This window comes from Nematostella vectensis, chromosome 9, assembly GCF_932526225.1.
Source record: "Nematostella vectensis chromosome 9, jaNemVect1.1, whole genome shotgun sequence".
NCBI classification, from domain to species: domain Eukaryota; kingdom Metazoa; phylum Cnidaria; class Anthozoa; order Actiniaria; family Edwardsiidae; genus Nematostella; species Nematostella vectensis.
In genome coordinates this window covers 3,166,459-3,188,284 of record NC_064042.1, presented here as the reverse complement: position 1 = coordinate 3,188,284, position 21,826 = coordinate 3,166,459, and the positions used below count along the sequence as shown (strand labels likewise).

General features: G+C 38.2%; 2 protein-coding genes across 3 annotated transcripts; one reads left to right on the top strand and one right to left on the bottom strand.

The window, feature by feature from the left end:
• Positions 1-420: 420 nt before the first annotated feature.
• LOC5517224 (BRCA2-interacting transcriptional repressor EMSY) lies at positions 421-12,535 on the bottom strand. 2 transcript variants are annotated; one of them, XM_048732573.1, is made up of 15 exons: positions 12,404-12,535; positions 11,413-11,494; positions 11,074-11,131; positions 10,496-10,537; positions 10,039-10,113; positions 9,804-9,967; positions 8,339-9,118; positions 8,043-8,239; positions 6,961-7,216; positions 4,897-6,526; positions 4,556-4,638; positions 3,926-4,005; positions 3,354-3,452; positions 2,650-2,715; positions 421-2,037 (listed from the first exon to the last, which is right to left on the bottom strand). In XM_048732573.1, the coding sequence occupies exons 1-15, from the start codon at positions 12,518-12,520 to the stop codon at positions 1,966-1,968; spliced, it is 3,801 nt and encodes a 1,266-aa protein (XP_048588530.1). In that variant the 5' UTR covers positions 12,521-12,535; the 3' UTR covers positions 421-1,965. The 2 variants fall into 2 exon arrangements, with proteins under 2 accessions (XP_048588530.1, XP_048588531.1); XM_048732574.1 differs by having other exon boundaries at positions 8,339-9,115.
• Positions 12,514-20,967, top strand: LOC5517237 (ferroptosis suppressor protein 1). Its single transcript, XM_032387392.2, has 6 exons — positions 12,514-12,612; positions 14,782-15,156; positions 16,147-16,211; positions 16,486-16,716; positions 18,383-18,656; positions 19,222-20,967. Exons 2-6 carry the CDS (start codon positions 14,808-14,810, stop codon positions 19,440-19,442), a joined length of 1,140 nt encoding a protein of 379 aa, XP_032243283.2. The 5' UTR covers positions 12,514-12,612; positions 14,782-14,807; the 3' UTR covers positions 19,443-20,967.
• The last annotated feature ends 859 nt before the right edge of the window (positions 20,968-21,826 follow it).

The window sequence follows — 21,826 nt, the reverse complement described above, 5'->3', positions numbered from 1 at the left end:
TGGATTCACCACATTGGATATAGAAGATGCAGATACTTAATGTGTTTTCTGTTTGCTTCTTTGAGGTATCACATAAGAAGTAAAGCAAAATGGAAAGTTTAGCCTGCGCTATAGCTTTCTCATTCAGAATTTTGTTTTTCAATTGGATGATATAAAAAGTTAGTAAGGAACTTGGTAAAACAAATGAGAAATAAATAACTTCTAAATGTGCAAAATGTTAATTTTGTTGGTGCGTGGAATGGTTTATAATACACCAGTGTGTCCAGTCTGTATACTTTTGAAATCACAGGGGCTGGGCTCCTTGAAATGCATCTTTGGAGGTTTGAGATGGCCTCTTTAACTTCTACTGCAAAAGTGGAAATTTTAGGCTGCAGATTTTTGCACCTATAATTAACTTTTCATTCATTACTTCACATTTTGTACCACATTCAATTCGAGTCATCTTTATGCAATTCCATCAAGTACAAAAGTAATCAAAACTACCACGTTTACAGTGTCTCCAGAGAAGTATATGTACACTACTTACACTCTGAATTCAGCCTTATAAGACCACCCTTTTCTCTTTTTGTTAAAAAGATCTGACAAACTTAGTTTTTCGCAAATCAGCAAAATAAAATTATATTTATTATCTTTTGGATTTACCATTAAAAAACATAATACAAAGTTGCAAAACAAAAAAAAAATAAAAAGGTGGCCTTGTAGCTTTTTTGTGAAATGAAGAACTTTAGCCAAAAAAATGTTTTCATCATTCACTGACAAACAAAATGACTGGAACTTAAACACTAATTCCAAGAAACAAATATTAATATCTACAATATTAGTTTTAATTAAAAATAGTTCACAGCTTGATATATCTAAAAAAAACTGAAGATATATATATGATGCATATATTACATAGTTCTGCAATACCTGTTAACAAAATTATGTTTTCTTAGTCAGATATTGTAGTAAATTTACAATATTAAAATATATAATTTTGATGGATTTGTTGTATATGATGTTGGGTTGTAGATACAGAAAAATGTCACATTTCTGAAGTGTGCTTGCCATCTAATGACAAACAGAAAGCTTAATTCTTTTTTTCTCCAATCTACACACCAAAAGACTCGCTAAATGCTCCTAACAATTTTTTTCACAAACCAACATTTATGAAAAATAAAAGTTTTGTTATCGCTACAGCATTTATCCTCCATGATTAAAGAGTAAAATTTGAAGTTTTTTTTCTTCTTAGAAACAAAAAAAAAATTACCAGATGACAGATACATATAAAGGTAAATTGCTCTACCTTCCTACATGCTCAAAACTCTGAAGTACATACAACTCACACAAAGACCACCCTTTCAGACTCATTCAAAATCTTCCCATATTTTTCTCTCCAAGCCTGGTTTTCACTAGTGACGCAAGCACAGATGCAAGCAAAAACACAAGGGCTTTTTTAATGGGTTTGTTTCTAATTGAAAAGAGTTGCTAATAAGTGAACTACCTCACTAAACCTCTCCTAATGCTTAATTGCCATCTTGAAAGACGACAAGGCTTGAGGGCGGAATAATCTGAATGATCAGTCATGGTCACCTGACATAAATAACCAATCACTGCGTTGTTTTATCTTCATTGTGTTTCGTTTACACTTTGAACAACCAGACCCAAGCATGAGCACAAGGAAAATGAACATTGTTGATATCTTGCACTTTAGTACTTGTGTTGATATAAAGGGCACCCTCAGGCTGAAAAATTTGTTTGTTTTATGTAGGTTACAGCTCAATGGATGTTTTATTTAAAGAGTTTGTATAAAGTATACTAAGTTTCTGTTTGTTATAAAAAGGTTTTCCACACAACAGGAGTCTCTTATATGGAGGCTCCACTGGCCTTCATTTTGAGCCATTATTGAATGGCCTCATTTGAAAACTTTGTGTAGTACATTTAACTTATATTCTACATTACTGTGAGTATGTACAGGGGTTGCTTCTACAAGCTCGTGCCAGCAATATCTTGTTGCTTGGTTAGTGGGCGTGGCTTCTTGGCTGGTGATACATGGCACTAATAAAAGAACACACGACATTTAAATTAACATTACACAGGGAAAAAGCAGGCTAGAATCGCAGAGCTCCAAACAGTGTCAGGAAAGTGGACAAAAACCTCAAGCATAAAAGAAAGCTTAGTTATTGCTTATCTTAGGGATGTAATATTAAACAAAAGGGCACTTTATCATCTCATTTTATTTGTGGATAAGCATTTGTCCTATTTTTTTAATATTCTAACCATTGAATTTTCAGTGTGCTTTATTTTGAGAGGAGTAGGGATTCGACTCTCAGATAAAATAACCCATCCTATATGTCAGGACCGTGAACTAGTGATGATGGGTTATAAAGTCGTTTGACAAAAGGTTGTCATCGACCGGCTTGGCGACTCTGCGACAAGCCCACATGTAAGCATGGGTAAAGAATACTGCAGGGCCCAGCTGCATATATTAGCCACTGCTATCGGCACTATGTGCAGCTAAGCGCTTCAGTGGTTTTTACCCATGCATACATGCGGGCTTGTCACGTAGTCACAAAGCTGGTTGACGACAACAAAGCCCCCTCTCCAATATACTTGGGGCTTAAAGAGTTTTTACAGTAGTAGATATTACTTTAGGTTGAAAGTAATTACCTTTTCCCATCTCTCCAACATCTTGGCATACTCAATCTCATAAAATCTGAACACCTCATCACAGTCCTGAATGAATGAAAAAAGCAGTTCATAAGCAATCTTTTTATGCTCTAATGTCATAAATGTAGTTTTGAAGTTTTCATTATCTTTGTATTTGGTGTATTTTTTCTTCCCCCAAACAAAATCCTCAGTTTTCATACAGTGGCAGGATGAAAGTACACAAAGGATGTTTTATTAGTAAGTTAAGATACATAGGATTTGTTAATTGAAGCCCTTTGCAGCCTAGACCTGGGTTATATTTAGTGTACTTGGGAACAATGTTGGATAGCATGATTGTATTGCAATCTATAAGGTTAACTATATAATTATCAACTATATAATTATCCAAAGACAACACACCCTTGTGCAGCAGATGTTCTCCACTAGCATCAAGGGAATGCAAATCAAATCAATTCCAAGGCAGATTAATTCGAACTTCAAGCAGTATGTGCGAGCAGTGGTAAAACTGTTGCTACTTTAAAGTAAAAGCCTTTTCATTTGGCTTTGTTGTATTTTCGTACAAAGATAGGTGGAAAGATCAGTTCTGTACAACCTAACAGGGTCGGGCCCCCATACTTTTTTCCTAAAATGATAAGGAAATGTCCAGTAGGGGCGGCTGTGCAACTGCCTTAACCCTTTTTCGAAATATCATTGATTTTTCTTACGTTTCTGACATCATGTCCTTGAGGGTTGTAGCAGAAACAGTTGTTCTTCACCAGCATCATATCATCATGGAAAGCACTATAGTCGTCATACATGCCCGACTGAACACAAAACAAAAGTGCACACAGTAGCAGATTGAGACACATTTCATGACTTTAAATCAGGGTTAACTAGGACAAAAGATACCTGGTCTTTTAATATTTCTAATGAATGCAGGAGAATTTGAATAAATAACACAATTATTCTGTTTCCATATGGTACCTAGGACTGAGCACTCCCCTTAAGCAAATCCTGGGTACAAGCCTACACTCTGAGCAGAAAAAAAATGAGTGAGAATTTATTTTATCTTTCAAGTATAAAATTTGAAAAGAATTTAAATAGGAAACTGGAAATAAGGGAAGTGTCTGTTATATAGAGGTTATCCAGTCAATGAAAGTTATATGAAGGTTCCACACTAAAAGAAAATGATTGATTGTGTTCTTCAAAGAAAATTGGGACTGTCTCTAGCAGAAATACCATTTTCACATTAATTCTACATAACTTGTTTTCCAGCAGCAATACTATTCCACATTACCTCTAGCTTGTGCTTGACGGTCCCAAAGTCCATTGGTGTCCGTATAACTTTGTAGTACCCTGGCGCATCATTGGGGTCAACTGATTGGGGTCAAAAGAAAGGATGCACAGTTTGTATGATAGACTTGAAAAGTGATGGACAGAAATGTACCAAGGGAGTGTAGGGGTGTGCACACTCAATCCTGCCAACTCACCCGGTTTTTGTGGGAGACTCCTAGTTTTTAATCTCCTTGGGAAAACAATCAAAACATCCTATACATTTACTGTAATCTGCTGGGAAAATTCATCAAGAATTTCTTATGCAGCTCTTGTATTTAAAGCACAATCTCCCCGTTTTTAGCTTTCAAGGATGGCAAGTATGACGCATCCCCACATATGTGAATATGGCAGACAGCAATAAACATGCTTGGTAGCTACCCCACTAGTGGGTGGTTTAGTGTGAACAAATACATTCTGAAACTCCAGCACCCTTTTAATACTACTGTTTAGAATTCATTTTAATGAATTTGGGGACACTTGACATATCAAAGTAAAACATTGCCGAAACTAATGTAAATAAATGCATGCTGCAGTCTTGGTTAGTAGCAACATCCACGCTATTTTGAACCTATTTATTTCTGCTATTTGCTACCTGGTCTGAGGAACCATGATGCTGCACTAACATCTCCTTTTCTCCTGCCAATGCCCCGGTATCCACACACCTTCTGTAGGAGACTAAGAGTAATTGCAGATAAGTGAGCTTTATAAGTAAAGCATTTAATCTGTATAAGTTGTGGAACGAAATTTTGTAATCATTTTTGCTGCATAAGGCAGACAAAGCTAGGATGATGCATCGCAAAATGGTAATGTTATGCAATTTGGGGACAGTTGTAATGTAATAGTAAGGGGTGGCTGATCAACATACTTTAATATCAAGAACATTTCTTTAAAACTACGTCACACTTGTAAAAATCCTACGCTCTTATTCCTCACCTTAACGCCCCCCGCACCCAACCAGAGCTCTGTCTGGGTGGCGAAACATTTAGTGGCATGGGCGCCTTCCGCTTTCTTCCACTTGTCCTGACATTGGCTATCGCCTCAAGGGCAAGCCGCTCCCTCTCAGTCAACTCATCATCTGCAACATTGACTTCCAAAGTATCTGCCGCTTGTGTATGAAGTTCTTGAGAAGCTTCTAAGCTGTGTTCACTGCTAGAGGTGTTTGGATCTAGTGCAAAGGGTATATCTCCCAGCTCAGAACTACTTGAGCTGGTTATCCTTAGACTTTCCTGTGACTCCAGACTTTCTTGTGACTCTCTGTTCATCTCCAGAATGTTATCATCCTTTACAGCTGCATCATTCTCCTCAAATAAGTTATGGAATCCAAATGTGCTGATATTTGGGTTATTACCTTGTTTTTCTGTTTCAGGTGTTGTAACCTTTTGAAATTGTTCCGTGCCAAAGGATTGCAAAAATGAACTTACAACTGAGAGGTCTGGAGCATTATCTGTATCCTCAGTTAAATCATTCTTTATTTCTCCCGAGATGCCAATGTTTTCTTCCAATTTAGATCCTTCATTTAAATCTTTATTATCCTTGAAAGTCTCTTCATCAGAATTTTGAAGGCTGTCTGCTGAACATTGTGCTAAAGGGTGTTTGGAAGATTCTGAGTCACAAAGTGTTTGCACTATAACCTTTGGGGAATGATTCTTGTTGTGATTTAATGGGTTAGCAAATGCTTTGGTGTCTTCCCCATGTGCGGCACTCCTCTGATTCAAAACCCTACTACCAGTGGTAGAAACAACAGAGGCAGTTGGCTCAAAAGGAGGCTTTGTACTGATCAAGAGGTCTTCCTGAAAGGGGGGTGATTGATTTTGTGTGATTGGGGTATCAAGTGTTTCTGAGCACATCAAATCTATGCCATCTTCTTCAGATAACACTGCGTCTATGTTACCCACTTTTGACAGTGTCTTCTCCCCTCTTTTCTCTGTGGAACTTTGTGCTTTTGATCCTTGGCTTTCAACCTGTGTTTGCACTGCACTTCTAGCCACATCTTCAAGTGATTTGCCCTTCACCTCTTTTACTGTTTCTTTTACCAGATGTACATCTTTACTGGGCTGTGGCATAAGCAGAGGAGCTGCATTTGGAATAGACACCGCCACAGATGTCTCAGGCGTTGGAAGAGCTGCTACTGCTGTTGTCACCACAATGGGCTTGGAAGGCTTCAATGAGGCAGCTGAAGCAACTGCTGTTGTCACAACTGGCGATGACAAAGTTTTAACTGGCAGCACAACAGTTGAGGCTGGCAGGGTGACTTTAGACGGAGCTGGAAGGATCTGTGTGAGTCTACGAGTTCCTCCTGTAGTAATAGTTGTAAGAGGTGGGTTTGAAGTGTGCTTTGGTGGGGCAGGAAGGATTGTCGGCAGTGGCCGGGACCTCACTTGTGTGGTAGTAGTAGGAGCAGTTGCTGGTTTAGGTGTTATAGAAGCTTGAAGTACTGAGCTAGGCTCAGTGCATTCCAGAGGTGGATACACCTTCTTGGCACCAACAGGTGCTGTCTCGGACTTGCCTGGCAGGATCTTGGTAGGGGAAGAAGCTGCTAATGTTACGACAACTTTACTTAGACCTGTAGGCAAAGATGAATTGTTTGGATTGGATTCCCTTTTACCAAGTTTTCGTTGGACACTCAAGCAAATCACATGACAAAACCAAGAATAAAAATACATCACATGCCATTCTCACCTTGACATATAGGCACACTAGACAGCAGTGTGCAAATCACATGGCATTCTCACCTTGGCATATAGGCACACTAGACAGCAGTGTGCAAATCACATGCCATTCTCACCTTGGCATATACGCACACTAGACAGCAGTGTGCAAATCACATGGCATTCTCACCTTGGCATATAGGCACACTAGACAGCAGTGTGCAAATCACATGGCATTCTAACCTTGGCATATAGGCACACTAGACAGCAGTGTGCAAATCACATGCCATTCTCACCTTGGCATATACGCACACTAGACAGCTGTGTGCAAATCACATGGCATTCTCACCTTGACATATAGGCTCACTAGGCAGCTGTGCGCCACCAGCAGGTTTCCCTTGCAATGGTAGCACAGGGGCTGGCACTGTGAGAACAACCTTCTTGCTCCCTTCAACAACTGCAGTTGTCACAACAACTGTCTTGAGTGCTGTGGATGGTAGCTGCGGCGCTGTTGCAGCAGGCTTGGTTGGTTGTGTAGCCAGGGCAATAAGAGGAGGTACAGCAGTTGTTGCTGGTGTCAAGCTGGAAGCCACTTTTAGAGAAACCTGAAATGTGTGTAGAATGGTGTTAGGATCATTTTTTACATGTTATTTACAAATACAGTAACACCTAGACATTTATCATTAACTCTTTGAGACCTTTTTTTTTCCAAATAATGGATACATATACAGATGGGCATGCCTTATTTAACTAATTATTTAGCAGCCGATTAGACAAAAATAACAGTGGAGCCTGGATTTTAGGATACTTATGATAACCTCGATTTTACGATGACGTTCCTTTCTCCCGGCGGGAATACAGTTAAATTTATAAGAAATTAACTCGATCTTACGATATTGGGTACAACAATGTTCTTGATTTTACGATACAAATCTGTTCTCCCAAGCGTAATTTGACCTTGATACAACGATATTACTGATTCTGTCTATCAACAAAGAGTGAAAAACTCAAGACAGACTTGACAGATCTTATTTAATGCAGATTTACAGTCTTAAAAAGAGTAACTGTACATTCTTACACAGAGTAGAGTTACAATATTATTATTTTGTAAAAGCTGATAATTAACCCGACCTTTCTACAACGATATTTTCAATGGATTTTCCTTGATATCCTAAAATCAAGGACCACTTTGCAATGATACCTCAATTTTACGATACATTTTCTTTCTCCCGCGGCATAATGTAAAATCCAGGTTTCACTGTAATTTGTTTGTAATCTTTTCTATAAAAAGTGAAATTAATTCACTTTTAATGTATTATCAAAATTTCACATCCAGTTCATGATAATAAAAAACAATGACTCATGCTGTTCATCATTTTGTGGGAGAGGGGGCAAACATATGATAACCATGTGTGCCCTACATCAACTTACCCCTGGCTGAACCACAGGCTGACCAAACTTAGATGTGACATTGGTAGATAGCACACCAGGTACTGAAGGCTTGCTTGGTCCGGCAGTCATCACAACCACTGGTTTGGAGATGGAGAGACCAGCAGACCCAGGGACCTGAATGATCTTTACCACCGGCTGGTTGCTACTGACTGGTGCCGCCGCAGATGGTGTTGTCACTTTAAGATATAAAGATGATTATCATAGTTATTAATAAATATGCTAGAGAGTTTTCTGAAGAATTTTCCAACTTTGTCTCCAAGAAAAATCCAACTTACCTGGAGTGACATGGGGTCCAGGACTAGGAGAAACCATAGTAACAGTAGATGCTGTTCCCATGGTAACTGGTGTGACAGACTTGAATTTGACAGTTCCTGGGAGGGGCTTGAAACGGGCTGCTTGCTTGCCTCTCTGTTTGGCTAATAGTTGTGCAGTGGTAATGCCAGTCTTGGGTAGCGTCAGCCCTACTGCAGGTTTACCAGGGCTGGTTGATACATGAGTTTTAGGAACCATGAATGTCTTTGTTTGGGATGGACCTGGTGTAATGCCCACCTTTCCCTGGGTTTTGGGTGCAGTGTTACTCATGACCGTTTGCACCTTGACGGCAGCAGGGCTTGTCGCAGACACAGTCTTGTAGTTGAGCATGCTTTTTGATTGGCACACTGTTTGCGAGATAGCGACAGTCTTGGTCAGAAGCTTGACTTGTGATGCCGACGCAGGCAGCGACACCTTAGGTGGGGGTCTCATGATGACACCAGTTCCTGGCTTGTTCCCTTTGGTCATGGTACTCACAGAAGTTCCGGTTGTTTTCATGTTTGGTTTGTTAAGGGTTGGTGTTGCCGTTGTCACAATAATTTTCTGGACTGGCTTGGCATTAGGTAGGGTTTGACTGAGACGCCGCCTTTTCCGGGCCTTACTCTCCTCTCCCTCTGTATCTCCATCCATTTGGGAGTCGGGTGGGTTAGTTGGAAGCTTGAGCGCCATTGCTTTGGCTGCACCAGGGGAAACACTGGTGCTTGGTCCAGCAAGACCATTAGAAACACTAACAGAACTTGCTGCTGTGATGAATAACACAAATAAATAACTGTTAGGTATTTGTACAATAACATGTTTTCTACATTGCATAAAAGGTTACATGCACTTTTACTTCTATATACAGATTAACAAACTGTGTAGGGAGTACGGAGAGAAGGCAGGAACTATGGCTTACTATAGATACTATAAAAAACCAGTGCCATAGCAGACAGCTGGCTAAGTGAACAATATCCATTGCCTGTGTAGGTTTGTGTTGGTCAAGAACAGATCTAGAAATAACCTAAGGAATACATAAGCTTCTTCTTTATAGGCATGTTTTTCACTTTATATTTTGTTCAAATGTTTGTTTACAGCGCTAATAATGTTGTAAAAATACAGACGCTTCGAAGCCACTGCCTCTTTATCAGTTTCTTGCTTTTAGACACTGATGAAGAGGCAGTAGCCTCAAAAATGCTGTATTTTTACAACATTATTAGCGCTGTAAACAAACATTTGAACAAAATATAACGTGAATTTCCTAGCGCTACCAGCCCTAATCAACAACACGTTGAATTTTAACCATGTTGTACACTAGCTAATTTTTACTGGAAAATTGAGAAAAAACTACAGAACATATGCTTCAAAGACTTCAACTAAAAGTTTGATAGCATAATGAAACTAAAAACCCAATGAATGATTTAAATCATACCATACACCATTCGCACAAACCTTGAGAGGTTGCTGGTAGAACCTTGGCATTGAGAGCAGCAGCAGAGTTAGCTGCTGCCATTGCTGTAGCAGTAAGGACAGTTTGTGGTACAAGGCGTGGCATGAGAGGCACAAGCCTACGCCCCTCAGCGGCCCACTCAGCACACGTACTGGGCCCATAAATACTGAGAGGGAAAATTCCCTTATTAGTGTCTTTCTTGTATTGCAAACAGAGGGATTGCAAAATTAAGCTTACCAGTCAGCTACGGCTCCTAGTCTATCATCGCTATAAGCTCTTCTTATCTCAGCTCTATGGCGTTCAGTTGAAATGCTGCAAAAGAGTGTTTAATCAACTGAAGGAAAAGTGCTCTATGGGCATGTTGAGTGATTTACTGTATATGTACAAGAGTTGCCCAAAAACATCCTAGTGTCAGAGGAGTCAGATGGTATCAAAAAGGTTTTAGAAAAATGTGGTGAATCCTAGAAATAATTCTTGGATGCTTTTGGAAATGCTTGATTTCTCACTTTTTTCACTTTCTCATCTGTATCTCTTTTTTTCAACAATGTAAATGCAACAATGCAAATCAGAATAAAAAATACACTTTGGAAGAAGCATTTCTCTCTGTGTCCCTTTATGTGCTTTGAGTCAACCTGTGTACCTTATCAATTTATACTTAACACATAATTCAAGAAGGGTAATTGGATTAACATACCTAAGTTGCAATCCCAAATCAGTCAATATCTTCTTCTTGTCTCTATAAAAGATAACAATTAAATCAATAAGATTTATCTCTTTTTTTCACAGATATGCAGAACTCAGTTTTGGTCACAAAAATGTTTTCATAGAATGCAAAGTAACATACACTGTGTCATTTGTTTAGACTGTCTGACAGAAACTGAGTTTTAAAGTCGCATTGTCACCAGTTTACTTCCGGTCGATTACATAACAATCTTCGATGATTTTTAGCGGAAAACGCGAAAAATATTTCAAAATATTGAAAGCAGTGTGTCTATTGGTAGTTTCTTTGAGGATGTGATCGGTAATTTAGAGCGGATGGCCTGTTAAATATCTCGGATTTTAATAGATTCTTTTGTCTTTTAACGGTTGAGGTTTCCGTCGGATCTCCGGAAGTAAACTGGTGGCAATGCGGCTTTAAGTTCAACAATTTCACATTTTCTTTTTTTTGTTTTTGATATAGATTTTTCTTTTTGAACTCAAATTTTAATGTTGACCTAACAAAAGGAAAAGTTAAGACATGTGATATATCAGTTCAATACATTTTTATCTCACCTGCTAAGATCCCCTTGTGCCCGGAACACACTTACTATAGAGGAGTAAGCTTCAAGCTCTGCAAAATGATCAATCAAATATTATCAGCTTTGTTAACAATAAGAGAACTTAGATTTGGGGAAAAAGATAAGGGGACTTTAGGTGTAGCTCTTAAACAAAACTCTGGAGACATCATATCATCATCTTTATTGGCAGTTTTAAATTTAAGCATAAGCTCAAAGATTATACTTTTTTCATTATTGCCATACCTAAAGCAACTTATGATCCTGGAAGAATTTATCCTTATCCTTGCATAAAAGTGTGCTTGTCATTATGATAACAAAGTTAGTTATCCCTTACCAAGTCTCCTAAGAATGCGCTTTGCCTCATCTCGACTGACTTCCATCTTCTTGGAACACATTACCTTTCCATGGTTAAACAGCTGGGGAATCAAGCACATCTATCAGATCTTATTTTCTTTTAGTATCAGTTTCCTGGGGTGACTTAGACAATAAATTCTAAAAATAGTTGATGATATTTTATGGCTTTTTTTCTGTTTTTATTATTTTGACTAAAAATAACATGATTACTTTTTGGTCTTAATAAAGCAGTCACAATAATTTGTTTTTAGACACAAGTTTTCTGAAAAATAACAAATATATTTTTACATTCACTTTGACTAAAGATAATGAAACAAATTTAGAATTGATGAGCAAGAAATGACATTTAAAAGCAGCATTTGAAAAACACTTGAATTACAGGTAGACTTTTGTAGACTATATTCAATCTCGGTCAGACTTCGACACATTAAAGTGCATTTATAAAATTCGCGCATCGTAGGTCTACACATGACCCACAAAGAATGTTACGTAAAATTTTGCAATCAAAATTTATTTGTGAGACAAAGATCCTGAAGTTACGAGATCGGCTGATTTGTTACCGTGTGCCCTCCTTAGCGCAAAATACGACGAACCAGAAAAGGGCGTTGAACGTGAAGCACGATTTAACAAAGACGGTAAACAAAACTCTATCGCTCTATCGGCTAACGGCGAACACTGTTTTTAAACACTCGGTGATCAATTGCAACAAATAAAACAGAAATACCGTTGCTCGTGTGCAAAAGAATTCATATACAGTTAAGGTAAAGCATAGTTGCAGCATGCGTGTTTTGAGCCATTCGCACGGGAAACTTCTTGCGAATTGGATCACAGTTTGTACACATATACTCGACACAAGAAACGCTTTACTATAAAAACGCCACCAAAATAAATAACGAGGATCCTTTGAGCTTATTAAAATCCTTAAAATCGTAGTATTCGTTGGTTTTGAAAAATCCTATTTGTTGACTTACTCGAAGAAGCAGAAATTTAGTTGTAAAGGACTTTCCAACACAGAATGCCCCCAAACGCTCGCTCGTCCGCCATCTTGGATTTGCTGACCCTTCATCTGCGCATGCGTTCTGTGTCATGGCGCTGGGTTGTGATGCGGACGCGGGCAAGTTTTCACTCCTCTTTTTGAGTCGCTTCTTATGAACCGTCTGAAGATTCCTATAAAACTGAGGTAAGAAAAACGACCACCAAAACCCTACATGAAACCAACAAATACTTGAAGTCATTTCCTTTGATCCTCCCCCCAAAACCTGCGTTCTTTTTTTGGCCGTGAAACCCCGTCGATCGCCAGGAATCCCTTATTATTTTTGTCCTAGTATTTGTCACAATGTCAATGACACTTGCTGTACGCGGTCCGCGATACTCCGAAAAGTTTGCTCTATTTTGTATTTTAACAATTTTGTTCTTGGTACCTTCCAACAGTATCGCACAGACAATGTCCAGTAAGAGTTCCTGGCCTCTGTTTTTCTTGCGATCGCACCAAAAAGAGATATATTTTCGGTAATTCGGGAACGTCTGAATTCTGCCTAGCTTACACTTCCATGCTTGGCGCGTTATTCTCAGCTCTGTGTTTACCTATCTTACTTTGATTCCCCAGCACTGTATCGTGAAGTATTTCTTTGACCTTTGCATCTTTGCCTACACTGGGGTTTATCACCCCCTCGTAGAACTAAAGAAATAATGGAAAAAAAAATGCTGCTTCGTGTAAGGAGCGTGCGAAAACGCCTCCTCGAATGTCGTAAAGTGATTCCTACTTTCGGCATTATTGATAGTAAAGCTTAATCTTATATCCAGTCGTTGGATTTCTTGGTTTGAAACCCAAGGATATCGTTATATTTTACGCGTTTAAACTGTTTATTCAAAATTTTAGTAGTAATTAATCAAAACTGTCTAGGTGTTGTTGCCAAAAAAAAAAGAGACCCGAAAAGAAGACTCATAAGTGGGGTTCGAGGTTTTCTAAATACCGTTTCCATTCGTCAGTATTTTTAACAATATCAGACATTTCCCCATAGTATAGATGTTATTGTTTCGATGTGAAATACCCAAGACTATTGCGATAATAAGATTGATGCAATGACCGAAATATTCATTCTAAGAGCTCTTTTGAAATACAGATTACATATAGGCGATAATACCGAGATAAAAATCCAAGTTACACCATATCCCATATTTTACATATCCCTATTCAAAGGAGCCAGACGTTATAACTCAGCTATTAAAGGCCATATAAACTGTTGACTTGTTATTGGTACGTTTGCTTTGATATACCTTCAGGCTTATTATGGCCCCAACTTCTGATAAATTTAGAGTAGGGCCTTGTATAGAATGTTATTTATTTTGACATCCCTAACAGTATTTCTCTAAAAGTCCTTAGAGATGCCTTGTTCAAGAGTTACGCTATCTCAAAAATAAGGATTGATGATTTGACTTATCATTCAAAATAATCCAAGTGTTGAAGCAAACCTTGACACTATTGTACTTTGTTGTTGTATATGTCTAAATCATTGAAACTGCATAGCTAAAAGCCTTTTTCATCCCTCAGGCTACAATCTGCAAATTCTTTTTACTGTTTAATTGAGTTTGTTTATATTTTCAATGGATGGATTAGAGATTCTTCAAAGTTTTCTTTTACAAAGAGAGAAGACAAAGACCTATAATTAATTATCATTTTATTTTCAGTTGTTTTTCGTGTTTATTTATTTCAGACTACTCTTTTTAGGAACCATGATTTTCATAATGATTTGCCTATTAAGTGTATTAAGCCTTTTTAATTTTTTTTGTGTGTATTTGTTGTTTTCCAAATTATTGGAAAATCTGTAATATGCTCTTTATATTAATACAAGATAATTACTGAGGGATTTTCAAAACATAATCTTAAAAGATTGGTGATCTGCCCTTTTGTGTTGTGACCTGCAATCAAGAACCCTAACTCTATGTCGGAACTGAGTTAGATTGATCTCTAAGTTGACCTTCATACTCTTTGGAGCTGTTTTACTGACTTTTACTGATCTAATCCTGATCATTAACACATTTCACATATCAGAAAAGTGAATGCTAAAAACCTAGAAAGTTGGCTTTGCTTTGGTTCTTGAAGCAAACCAGAAGATTTTCACACAAAATCTGCAATATATCTAGCCTTTCAGGCGCGTACCCAATTGGTTGAGGGGGGTGCCCAGTCGTAGGTATCATATGGAAAAGGCGTAGTATTTGAAGATTCCTTAATAAGAAATGGCCAACGTTTTGGCCGCCAAGGGGGGGGGGTGCGCACCCTGTGCACCCCCCCCCCCCCCCTGTATACCCACCTGATTTTTTTTGTTAATTTGTTTTTATTTCTTGACAGGCTTGGCTCAGCAGCCAACTGAGGTCATGGGCTCCTCTTCCTCTCAGCCCAAGAATGATTTCAACGTTATCATTGTGGGCGGGGGCTATGCCGGCATCACCCTTGCTGGAAAGCTAGATGATTACTGCAATGTCACACTCATAGACCCAAAAGACTGCTTTCACCATTCAATTGGTGCCTTGAGATGTGTTGTAGAGCCTGGGTTTATTAAGAAGACCCTTATTCCATACCAGGGGTTTCTCAAATATGGTACATTTATCCAAGCCAAGTGTGTATCTGTGCACGTGTCTCTAAGGACTGTGACGTTGTCAAATGGGCAGGAGTTGCGCTATGACTATCTGGTCTTTGCTTGTGGATCTTCAGTACCCTTTCCAGGTAATTACACTACAAGAATGTCATATTTATTTGTGTCGACTCCACCCTTTAATAGAGGCCGCATGGGTGAATCCATGGGTTGAGCTTATAGGATATCCACCTCTCATTTTGATGAATTTCTGATATGTATTTCGAATTATTATTCCGTGTAATCCTGTGTAATTTGGCTAAATTTTGAAAGACAAAACATTTAATTGCACAGCTGATGTGTTCTTTTAGGGTCCTTACCTCTATTTCTCATAAAAAAATAGAATCAAAAAGCCCAAACTGTCGCGATCTCGTACCAGAACAATGAATACAATACACCAAAAACTAGAAATCGACTCTGCCAAATTTCCGTCTTTAATAAGACTTCTTCAGGGCTTCAGGTCTGCCCTGAAGAAGTCTTATTAAAGACGAAAATTTGGCAGAGTCGATTCCCAGTTTTTGGTGTCTTGTAAAAAAAAGATATTCTTCGTAAGAGTGCGATATTTCGAACTAAATTTCGAAAACAAATAAAATGACTAGGCGTTCTTTGCTAAACCGCGAAGGCCTAGGACTAATAATAAAATACCTTTTTTAATTGTCTGGTGGCTAGGAGCCAATGAAAACTTGCCTAAGATATTTTCACGCAAAAAAATAACCATTTCAAGTTATTTGGTGCTTTCCTTCGGTACAAAATGTAGTTTGAACATAACAGTTGATATTCCGTGTAATTTAGAGCGTAATTTAGCAAAGAATCCCATGTAATTTTGAGTTTTTTTCCGCATAATTCCAGAAGCCCTGCCTTGTCGTGTTTATTTTGTAGTTTTTCTACCCTACTTTATTCATTCTAGATCCCAGAGACCCATCCACTGATATACCAGATCAGACAACAGATCCTCAATATTATTTTTCTAGTTCAAAATCTGGTTTGATTTTTTTAGTCAAGGTTCTCCATGCAGACATCTTTATTTTTTGTGCAATATTGTACTCAAGAGAGTTATTATAACTATATTACATCTGTTATAGGAAAAGTTCCACAGGGAGTTACCAGAGAGGATGCACATAAATTGTATGAGGAACTGGCTCTGCAGGTGAGTCCATCTCTACCCATTTGTGTCCATCAATTAATCTTGAACATTGTTTGCGCTAGTTTATGATTAAAACATGCATGTTTGTTGAGAATTATTTACAGGTAATAAACCTGAAACAGTAAGTTCTTTCAAAAATGTTTCAAACATAGACTAGCATGATAAAGTGTTTCTGGTTAATATATTAATGGTTATAATGGTTATAAAAAGGTCAAATATATATTCTTAAAAGGGTTATGTTTCTGAAGGCCTGCCCTCTTCTCCTTACTGCTAACAGGTTAAGAACAGTGAAAAGATAGTGATCATTGGTGGAGGTCCTGTTGGCGTGGAGCTTGCTGGCGAGATCGCAAATGACTACCCAAGCAAGAAGGTCACCATTGTAAATGCAAAAGAACAGCTGATCAGCAATAAAATGTCAGAGAAATTTCAGAAAAAGATCAACAAGGGATTGAAGGATTTGAAAGTCAACCTTGTTCTTGGAGAGAAAATTGCTATGGATGAGTTGGATGTAAGTTGATGTTTGTTATGGCTGCTATTATAATTGTCTATTCTCTGTTTTTATTTTTCACTTACTGTACAGTACATTTCAATAATTAATGGTGCAAATAAAGCCCACATTACAACAACAACAAAATACCCAAACTAAAAATTTATACTTAAACAACTGACTGTAACACTTTTCTTTGTAAGAGTGCGATATTTCGAACTGAATTTCGAAAACAAATAAAATGACTAGGCATTCTTTGCTAAACTGCCAAGGCCTAGGACTAATAATAAAATACCTTTTTTAATTGGCTGGTGGCTAGTAGCCAATGAAAACTCGCCTAAGATATTTTCGCGCAAAAAATAAACCCCTTCAAGTTATTTGTGCTTTACCCTGGGTTCCAGAGGCTGAATATCGGCTTTTCCCAGCATGCTAGGGAGCAGGGGTTCCAATGGGCTGGCGGCGTCAGCCTCTGGTGTAATGCGGTCGTCTATTGTTTAGTTAATCCCTTTCGAGTCAGATCTTGACCCTAGCACTCTGATTGGCTATCAAAATAACAAATTGTTTGTTTAGGCATTTTTCTCACGTGATACAGAAACCGGTTTCTTCAGTTAGGGGAAACGGGAGAGACTCGGTCTTGTTTTGAGTTCACTGCAACAATCCAAATATATTTTTACTACAGATCGCTATTGCTTTGGCAGAAACTCTTTGAAGCAAGTTCCTGGACCTCCTTTCCTTCATTCTGAGTGTAAACATGTAATTTTGGCAGCTCGATGTGCCAAGTGACGAGAAACCGTTGTGACCGGGATTATAAATTTAAATTGTAACTGACATATTAATCGATTAGTGAACCCTGAATAGGACCGCGTTCGCCCAGAGGCTCCTTGCTTCGCTCGTCTCCAAAAATCTCTCGCTTCAATCAAAAAATCTCTCTTTTCGCTCGAAAAATCTCGGTTCGCTTGAAAAACTCTCGGAGCCTCTGGTCTCCAGGGTATTTGTGCTTTCCTTCAGTACAAAATGTAGTTTGGGGGTAATGATTGATTTCCGTGTAATTTAGCGCGCAATGATTGATTTTCCACATAATTTTGAGTTTTTTCCGCGGAATTCCAGAAGCCCTGTTATTAGAGCTACAGTTGTTTCTCAACAAGCATGTCATGGGGGAGATACCCCCTCTTTCCCACTCTACCAGAAACTTTGAATTCTGCATTTTTAGGCAGAAATAAATTCACAAAAATGAGAAGGTTGAGATGTAGCATGACTTTCAAATCAAGTAGTGCCATTTGATTATCAATATGTATCGGCATGACGGAAAAACCTGGAAAACGTGCAATTCCAGATAGAGAGAGAAGACACAATTTTTCACAATGGCTATAGGTTCCTTGTATTACAGACTGATTTTTAAAACAAATAATGTGAGGCCGAAGTACTCATAACCAGATTTTGGCTTTTTAAGATAATTTTTCTTTGATCATCTTAGCTCTATGTTAAGCTTATGGACGAAAAGCTCAAATTTCAAGGACACTTTACAAAAAGTTGCATCAATTTAAAAAAGTCCCACTTGATATTTTGATTGCTATAAGTTACTAAGCACTCAGAAAAATTTTCCGCCTTATTCGATATGAAATGGGCTTTTTTGAAGTGCCATGTCATGTTTTTCAGTCATGTCATATGTATCATTTATCTTTTGCAGTTAGGTGGAGAGAAGCCTTGGGTACAAGGACCAATCACGATCACAACAGATAAAGGCACCTCCATTGAAGCAGATCTTGTCTTCAGATGCACTGGTTTTAAAGTTAATGCTGATGCCTATCGCTCAAAATTGTCCGACAAAATGGACCACAATACAGGCAGTCTTAAAGTGGATGCCTTTCTCCAGGTTGAAGAAATGAGAGATGTATTTGCCATTGGTGACTGCAATAATACTCCAGAGATAAAGCTTGCATATGGGGCAACTTTACAAGCAGGTAAGTTAGATTCTTAAGATAAACAATTTACATTAATATTCCCAGTAACTCAAACCTTCTAAGGAAAATCAGAAATAGTAAAGGTACCAGGAGGGTGAGGTATTAGAGGATTACTAATGCATTACTTTTATTACATGTATTATGCATTACAATACCTTCTAAGAAAAATCCAAAAAAGGTACCAGAAGTGTGAGGTACTGTATCAGAGGAATACTAATGCATTACTGGTGGTACTGTCCTGACCCCTTATGAAATGACAGCGTGCCTAAATATTTTTTAGTTCATAGAGTGTGGAAAATGCTGCAAGGTAATTTGATTTTGGTGTGAGTAAGCTGTGAATTATTGATGGCTTGTTTTTGTGATTCAACTGTATCCATGCACTAGATTTTTAGCAAGTTTCTATATATGCAAAACCAGTGTGTGTTTTTAGCTAAAACTTTTAAGTTTTAAAAAACTTTAGGATATAGCCTTGGGAGGCAAAACAGGCTGTAAGAAAATATAATTTGGCTTGTGATAATGTCTGATAATAGAGAAAGGACCATTAACTTATCATTTTATTTTGTAGAAACTGTGGCATTCAATATAAAGCAACTGAATGAGAGCAAGCGAATGAAGGAATACAAATTGCTGAATGCACTCATGGTGGTTCCTATGGGAAGGAATCGTGGTGCTGCTCAACTCCCAAATGGAATGGTGTTTGGTAACATGTTCGCCAAGGGAATCAAAGGCAAAGATATGATGACAGGAAAAATCTGGAAACAGATGAACCAGAAAAAGCCATCATAGTTACTTAATGTATTATATTTTTAGGAAAAGGTTGTTTGAGCATTCTTAAAGAGCTTGGTTTTGTTGATTTGGTGTCCAGGTAGCCCCAAAGAGAGGGTCAAAATATTAACTTAAGAAAAATTATTTTCTCTTTATAATCTAAGTTATCTTTAGTAAAGCTTATCCAGTCTAAATTACATTTTGAATTGTTGGACAAGCCTTTCCCATGAGTAACTTGTTCTTCTAAGGCCTTTCTTAGTCTAAAGGGAAAGTAGCCAAAACCCCTTTTCATGTGTGCAACGCCTAAGACGGCAGTTCGATGTACTGCAACAAACCTTAAAAATGAGGTGAGAGAAGAGGTCTACATCAATTCCATTATTGAATTGTTTGTAACCCCTTGTGTGAAAGTACTCCTATACATTTGGAGCGGCACATCTGTATGTGGTTTTGCTATGACAACTGTTAGTGGTATTTGATTAATGAAGTGAATTTACCATACAGAGGATTTGTCATTTCGTATTTGCCAGCATGTTCCATTTATTTTAGTAGTTTATCTGCCATATATAATAGAATACTATTATATTGTCAAAAGACATAATATATAGTCTGGAGAGTGATCTTTTAATTAAGAGTGTTAAAGTAAGAATTACGAAAAAGATATAGTGACATTTTTCAATGGCTGCAAGATCATCGTCGTGCTTGGTGTCTGTAGTCATCTCAGTATGTTTTAGTGTGCAGTAGAGCTGTAAGCTGGGACTTATATTTTTATTTTTTATTTTATAGGAAACCCCTACATGTGTGGTAATTTAATTATGTGTTTATAGAAGTAGGGACTTGAAGGTCAGCCCTATACATAGCTGTTTTTTGAGTTCTTATAGCCTACCTGTAGGCTTTGATAGTCGAAAACCGGCACGAAAACCCCGAAAACACGGAGTTCGCGGTAGGCTAGAGTTCTTATATATTTGTGGGTCTCTTTTAGGCAGGCTCTTCTACGTTTTGATCTCCTTAAAACATAATTTTATTTTAGACGTTTTCAAGGAACTATAGATGGCTTCTCCATTAACCGTTCTCTAAACTTCAAGGTATAACAATTCGGTATAACATCACAAATATATATGGTGTGATTTTTTTAGTTAATATGATTTTATTTTTATTGAATTTTACAGAATCATGATTCCATCAGCTAATGGTGTAGGTTTTTCTATCAAGTTATTGTAGTTAAGAATACAAACTATAAGGAAGTGTGATTTCCCCGTGTTGTTATAGCGAAAAAACAGCTTCGAGCGATTCGTAGCTGCCATCTTGGATTTTGAGCAAAAATGAAAAACGCGTTTTTTTGCTATAAAAGCACCGGGTAAAAGCCTGCATTGTAGGCTAGAAGTGTGACTAATATTGAGTTGTGTTTTTACGAACTCAAAGATATAATATCATAAAGGTTTTTATTAGGTGATGTTACGTGATAACTTATCTTGAGGATACTGAGATAATTATCCTCTCGTCATTTTTGCGTTTTATTGTGACAATCAAATAAACAGTTGATACACAATTCAACCCCTTTCCCATTCAACCCAGCAGTCCTATAGTATACTCTAGTATCTGTATCTGAACACTCCTACGACCTGTGGTCTCATAGGTTGACCGAGCCGCGTAGAAGACTTCAGACATTGCGGGCTGATCAACTACAAGCACGGGACGTTGTAACCGAAATAATCTCTTCATCTTATCCACATTACAAAACTTAACGGAAAACCTGTATATCGTGGACGCTTTGGCCAACGTTATATTTGTTTGCCAGTCAATTATATCTCACTGGACGGAGGCGGATGTGCATTTTCACAGTCGAGAGGTTTTTAATTCCCTTCCCCCACCCTCATGGACGCATTTTATGTTAGCGCCAGCTCCATCCTCGGGGACCCAGGGCGTCGCGGAGATCGGGCACACAGGGAGCGCGGCGCGAGAAAGAAACTTTCTTTCTCGCACCGCGCTCCCTGTGTGCCCGATCTCCGCGACGCCCTGGGTCCCCGGGGATGCGCCAGCTCTTGCGTACGGTGTGCCTCTACGCGCATATATTCGCACGTGGGCACGCATCGGAGGTGATTATTTAAACTGCTTTGTAACTCAATTGAATACTAACGAAGTTCTATATGCGCAATAACTGTCTTTTTTTCTAACGTTACCGCGTACCGTATGATTTCTACAGGTAATGCAATATTGTCTAGCTTGCGCGCGCGTCCCCTTCATATTCGGCGAAGCTCGCGCTAGAAACAAAAAGATTCCTGGAAATTAAATTGTCGATAATTCAAAACAGACTCTGGTGTAATGTTATACAGTGTGACTGCACTTAAGAAACTACTCGGTTTGGAATTTTTTTTGATATGTTTTATTTATGTTATTTCTAAATGAAA

What these genes read in the sequence shown, in the direction of transcription:
- LOC5517224 (XM_048732573.1), bottom strand. Translation starts at nt 12,520, where the DNA reads ATGACACAGAACGCATGCGCAGATGAAGGGTCAGCAAATCCAAGATGG. An exon ending in TCTACCAGCAACCTCTCAAG is followed by an intron (nt 9,119 to 9,803) that starts GTTTGTGCGAAT and finishes TATTCATCACAG; the next exon opens with CAGCAAGTTCTGTTAGTGTT. An exon ending in TGTTGGAGAGATGGGAAAAG is followed by an intron (nt 2,038 to 2,649) that starts GTAATTACTTTC and finishes TTCTTTTATTAG; the next exon opens with TGCCATGTATCACCAGCCAA.
- LOC5517237 (XM_032387392.2), top strand. Translation starts at nt 14,808, where the DNA reads ATGGGCTCCTCTTCCTCTCAGCCCAAGAATGATTTCAACGTTATCATT. An exon ending in ATCTTCAGTACCCTTTCCAG is followed by an intron (nt 15,157 to 16,146) that starts GTAATTACACTA and finishes CATCTGTTATAG; the next exon opens with GAAAAGTTCCACAGGGAGTT. An exon ending in TGGGGCAACTTTACAAGCAG is followed by an intron (nt 18,657 to 19,221) that starts GTAAGTTAGATT and finishes TTTATTTTGTAG; the next exon opens with AAACTGTGGCATTCAATATA.